Source organism: Lactuca serriola, chromosome 6 (assembly GCF_051521515.1).
Source record: "Lactuca serriola cultivar US96UC23 chromosome 6, Lser_US96UC23_V15, whole genome shotgun sequence".
Taxonomy (NCBI): domain Eukaryota; kingdom Viridiplantae; phylum Streptophyta; class Magnoliopsida; order Asterales; family Asteraceae; genus Lactuca; species Lactuca serriola.
In genome coordinates, this window is record NC_136413.1 from 92,207,619 (window position 1) to 92,213,324 (window position 5,706).

General features: G+C 33.2%; 1 protein-coding gene across 1 annotated transcript; it reads right to left on the reverse strand.

The window, feature by feature from the left end:
- Positions 1–1,927: 1,927 nt before the first annotated feature.
- On the reverse strand, positions 1,928–3,916 carry LOC145056518 (uncharacterized). Its single transcript, XM_079004210.1, has 2 exons — positions 2,762–3,916; positions 1,928–2,403 (listed from the first exon to the last, which is right to left on the reverse strand). Exons 1-2 carry the CDS (start codon positions 3,112–3,114, stop codon positions 2,067–2,069), a joined length of 690 nt encoding a protein of 229 aa, XP_078860336.1. The 5' UTR covers positions 3,115–3,916; the 3' UTR covers positions 1,928–2,066.
- Positions 3,917–5,706: the final 1,790 nt, after the last annotated feature.

Here is a 5,706-nt window from a genome sequence, read left to right on the forward strand (position 1 = left end):
GGTACTATCTTTGTATCCGTGACACTTGAGATACATTGTGGGACTTAAGTATAGGGAGTGCTGGGCTTTGATGTAGTCAAATACTGTTCCATAACCGGACAGTTATAAAAGCCATTTTCAGGTATGGTGTGAACTATATAAGATGCTTATGTAGTCAAGATGAGATTTTTTCCTTTTATGTGCTGAGAGTGAGACATCTAATCCTTGACAAAGGGATAACTGGTAAACTTTCGCAGTACACAAATTGTAGTCTTGAGCTTTTGGGAATTGGGCGTTGATAGAATGGCACAAAGTCGTATGTTGATGGGGGTAGTGAAATTTTGCTAGATGTTCACCATTATCTATATGAGTATAATATGAATATTGCACAAGTGGAAAATTGAAAGATCTATTATGCTCAAGAATAATATTAAAGTGATATTGCTAATTAACATATGATACTAATGGGTCATACTAATAACAACTTGATACAATTGATTATTTATTAGAAATTTATTTTAATAAATACTCAATAAACTCTTATAATTAATTGAAAATTATTTATTTCTTGGAAATAATAATTTTCATTAGCATGTAACATAATATATATCATATGGTATATTTTATTAAGTCATGTACAACGACATTAGGTCGCCATGTCGTGGCGACTGGGGTTGGATCAACTATTTTGTCCTGATCTGGTGCCACGGCGTGACATGTTGTTGAGGCTAGATGTTTGATTGATGACTTGACCTTGACCATTAACCATGAAGGTTGACTTTTGAGTTGCTGACTTTGGTCAAATGTCTGGTTTTAGAGAGGTAGACTAAGGGTCTTACTTGCATGTATACCCAATTGGCGTTTAGCACTGTTTTGGATTTGTAAGTTGTTGATTAAGAGCAGTATTTCAAGGTGAGTCTCCTCACTGTACTTGTAAGTCGAAGGCACCAATGTCGGCATATTGGATTATGTTTGTAGGATGCTAGTTGGCTCTGTGATACTTACATGTTCTGTATATGGGCGGGGCCTGTTATGCAAGCTAGGGCAGTGCATGTTATGCTTATTTGGTGGGGCACGTTATGTGAGTTAGGGCGAGACCATTTATACTCAATGAGCGGGGCCCTTTATGAGAGTTAGGGCGAGGTCTGTTACACTCATTGGACGAGACTAGTTACTTGCATGGTATGTGGTATTTTTAGGGAAACTCACTAAGTTTTGTGCTTACAGTTTAAGTTTATGTTTCAGGTGCTTCTGGTTCGAAGGGGAAGGGTCTGACCTGATCGCAGCGCAACCACCTGTGTCTAGCTTTTTATTATTTTGGTATTTATACTCTGATAACTATTTCGATTATGATATACTCTGATGGTTTATGAGCTAGCTATATGATTGATGGTTTTGTTTACTTAAAAATAAAAAAATTTCATTAGTATTTTCGGTACATTTGAAGTTGGTATCAGAGTCTTGGTTTGAGGGATTCAGACACACTCTCTGGTTTGTCAGAACTCAAACTAGGGATTTGATAAGTTGTTCATAAAGGAAATAATTTTCTAAAAAGGTTTCTACTAAAAAGAGGGGTGTGATGGATACATTCGGCCGATATCAAGTAAGTGTTCCCAAATACCCATACATGTTTGTTGATTGAGTATGTGATTATTAAATCGCATGATAGATTAAGGCCTTTGTATGATTACTATATAAGCCTTTAGAACTACATGATAGTATGGATTACAAACAATATGATAGGATGGCATGTTAGGCGGTGATCTAATTAGAACTCAATGCTCGAATGTTACTTTCCTAATTGGAAGAACTCAGGAAGGCTGATGCCCGATACCAAAAAAGAGATTTGGGCCCCGTCAACTGTTTGTGCAACAAAACTTTTAAAGACTAAAGCCGTTTGACCTCATATAAGTTACAAAACGGAATTTTCAAAATTTATTCATACTACTTGATGGAATTCAAGACGATTCATATAAAATTATGTTTCTTGACTTGTTTCTCAAGAGGAGACTTTTTCAAGAATTAATGTTACAATTATACCATTCACACACTTTTAATTATTTCAACGGGAATAGTATATGTCGTGATTAACTATTGTAGCGACCACAACAACAAAACGAATAGTGATAATGGAAGCGAAAGGCAAATAGTTGACCCGTATTTCCTCCATCAAACTTGCAATCAGCTACTCCCAACGCTCGTTTCTTTGTATTCCCTCCAAACACCGTGAGACATTTTCCAGTAGCACGAGATACCCAAAATCTAAACTGCCTGTGGTTCAAATGCTTGGGTGGATTAATCGATTTCCAATCTGCAAAAGCCAAGCTTTCCAAAGAAGTCAAAGACCGGAGCTTCACTTCACCATGCTTATCAACTGTCAAGAAGTTTTGTCCCCCTGAACATTTATCCATATAGTTACTGAACCTGCACATGGATTAATTATCATTTATTAGTGTCAGTCTTAGATATCTAGAGTCCTAGATTTTCTCTTCAAAAGAACCCTTTAACATATGTGACCTTAAAATTTGATTAACTCACTAATCTAAAGAGTGATTCTCACCCATAACATTGTAACCGAAAAAGACGTAAAAAGATGGTCACTCGCGGTTTCGGTTTTTTTTTTTTTTTTTTTTTTTTTTATTTCTAATTTATATCGGCTCTGATACCATGCTAGATTTGTGGAGCCGAGGACAAACATAAAGAAAAACAGATGTGGGACACTATAACAATGAGGATCTTGAGAATAAGGCTAAGAATTAGAAGGTTGAGTCAAAAAACTAACCTATGATAACCCGAAGCAGATCCGGAGGTGGATTCCCATCCGAAATAGGCGTTGTACTCCAAAGACTGGCCACCCACAATACTGGGTACCGAGTAAACACCTCTATCACTTGCATTAACATAGTCAGACTGCAGTGCTCCAGCAATAAGGGTGTCATCAAAGGCAGTCATGTGAGGGTAGGTTTCACTTGCTGGACATGTTTTGGTCTTATGATCACATGTTGAACACTGGTCGCATAAATTCTTGCTCTCTAATTTGTGTATTGGAGGCGCATAATCAATCCCACCACCCATGCTCATCACCACCAGATTCATCAAGATCAGGATGCTGCATAATCTGATTATTCGATCCATAATCTGCGTATCTCACTAATTAATATGTCAGTTTGTTATATATCAACACATATTACTTCGGCGAATGATGCTAGGATTGGCTTTTTGTGATATTTAAAACTGTAAGTAATATTGTTTATGTCGCTCCTTGTTCCTCCTTGAACCAATCTCATAATATTCCAAAAAGTCATCATTTCAAACATAGTAAATATCAACAAGATTCACACAATCACGCCCTTTTACAGCTTATACATATATTTATGCAATTAACTTTTTGTTGCATATACAACAAAACAGTATGTATGTACACAAGAACACAACAAGATTAATTAACAAACGATAAGCAAAGTATATAACATTTGTGTTTTAGACACCACCAGTGACGCAAGAGAGGAGTCTATGGCTTCTGAATCGAACAAGTTTCTTGTTATTGTCAAGATTCCCATGAGTCGACTTGCTTCTTGTAGTGGAGACTTGAGGCTTGTCGTTATTTTCTTGTTGTGGGTAGTGATAATTGTATCCATCTGGGTAGAATTCTTTGATGTTGTAGTTTTGATAGCGTCCCTTTACAGTCATGCTTCTTTTGATGCTCTTATACACCATAGGAATCAGTCCCTCCATGATTGGAAATCCAGTTTGTCTTGAATTGGTTATGGTGGGTTAGGGAACATATTAATGTTTTGAATACGAATATTATATACAGATGATACCTAATTTGACCTCATCAAACACATAATTAAGAGGTTCCATCTTTCTTCCTTATCGTGTTGGTCATGTGGTGCGTATAATAATTTGGAAAATTGGGTTGCAGGTGGTGATTTGGTCAATGAGACGTGATTGCCAGCAATGAATCCCATGGAAAAGTCTTTGGAGTGATGAGTTGTATTGAAATATAGTAGTATTCAAAATGGATTGATCATATTGCGTCTTTCATGCCTGAACAATAGTTTATTCATATTGCATAAAAGACCCCTCATCGGTTGAATTGGTGACTCTCTCTCATCAATCTATGTCAAGTCAAACAAGCATCTTCCCTTGTCACGCTTCATTTTCGTTCTCCCACGGTGGATTGATCATTTTTTACATATAAACACAAGAAAAAATTACATCTTTGGTCCCTGTGGTTTAATGATTCCTTTGAATAAAGGTTAAACTTTTTCAATTTTAACACCGACATTCCCTATCTAATTTTTTTGTCACACATTTAGTCCCTCTGTTAATTTCCTTAACCTTAGTCCAGTTAAATAGAGGCATGTGATCCGCTCTATTAATTTCCTTAACCTTAGTCCAGTTAAATAGAGGCATGTGATCCGCATATGGTGGGCACAATTGTCTTTTTTTTTCCCTTCTTCTATTGCTGTCACATTAAAAGGATAATTTGATGTAATCTTCATTGCTAATTGTTAGCATTATATATATATATATATATATATATATATATATATATATATATATATATATATATATATATATATATATATATCTATATATATATATATATATATATATATATATATATATATATATATATATATGGTGGGCACAATTGTCTTTTTTTTTTTCCTTCTTCTGTTGCTGTCACATTAAAAGGATAATTTGATGTAATCTTCATTGCTAATTGTTAGCATTATATATATATATATATATATATATATATATATATATATATATATATATATATATATATATATATATATGCATATGGTGGGCACAATTGTCTTTTTTTTTTCCTTCTTCTGTTGCTGTCACATTAAAAGGATAATTTGATGTAATCTTCATTGCTAATTGTTAGCATTATATATATATATATATATATATATATATATATATATATATATATATATATATATATATATATATATGGTGGGCACAATTGTCTTTTTTTTTTTCCTTCTTCTGTTGCTGTCACATTAAAAGGATAATTTGATGTAATCTTCATTGCTAATTGTTAGCATTATATATATATATATATATATATATATATATATATATATATATATATATATATATATATATATATGCATATGGTGGGCACAATTGTCTTTTTTTTTTCCTTCTTCTGTTGTTGTCACATTAAAAGGATAATTTGATGTAATCTTCATTGCTAATTGTTAGCATTATATATATATATATATATATATATATATATATATATATATATATATATATATATATATATATATATATATATATAGGGAAGAGTTATATGAAAAATGAATCATTAGGGCAACACATATTTGAACCAATGAAAACATAACAACACATCACTTCTACAATAACTTCCACAATACATTACTTGTGAAGAAAGAAATGGACACATGTCATTTGATTATTGGTTCCGGTAGATGTTGCCCTAGTTATTTGTTTTCCATAGAACTCATTCCTATATATATATATATATATATATATATATATATATATATATATATATATATATATATATATATAGAGAGAGAGAGAGAGAGAGAGAGAGAACTTCAAAAATGGTCCCTGTGGTTTCCAAAAATTTGAAGTTTGGTCCCTAACTTACAAAAACCTCACGAATCGTCCATATGGTTTCAAAACTTTTAACATTTGGTCCTTCCGGCTCACTCCGTTATCATTTCACCGTTA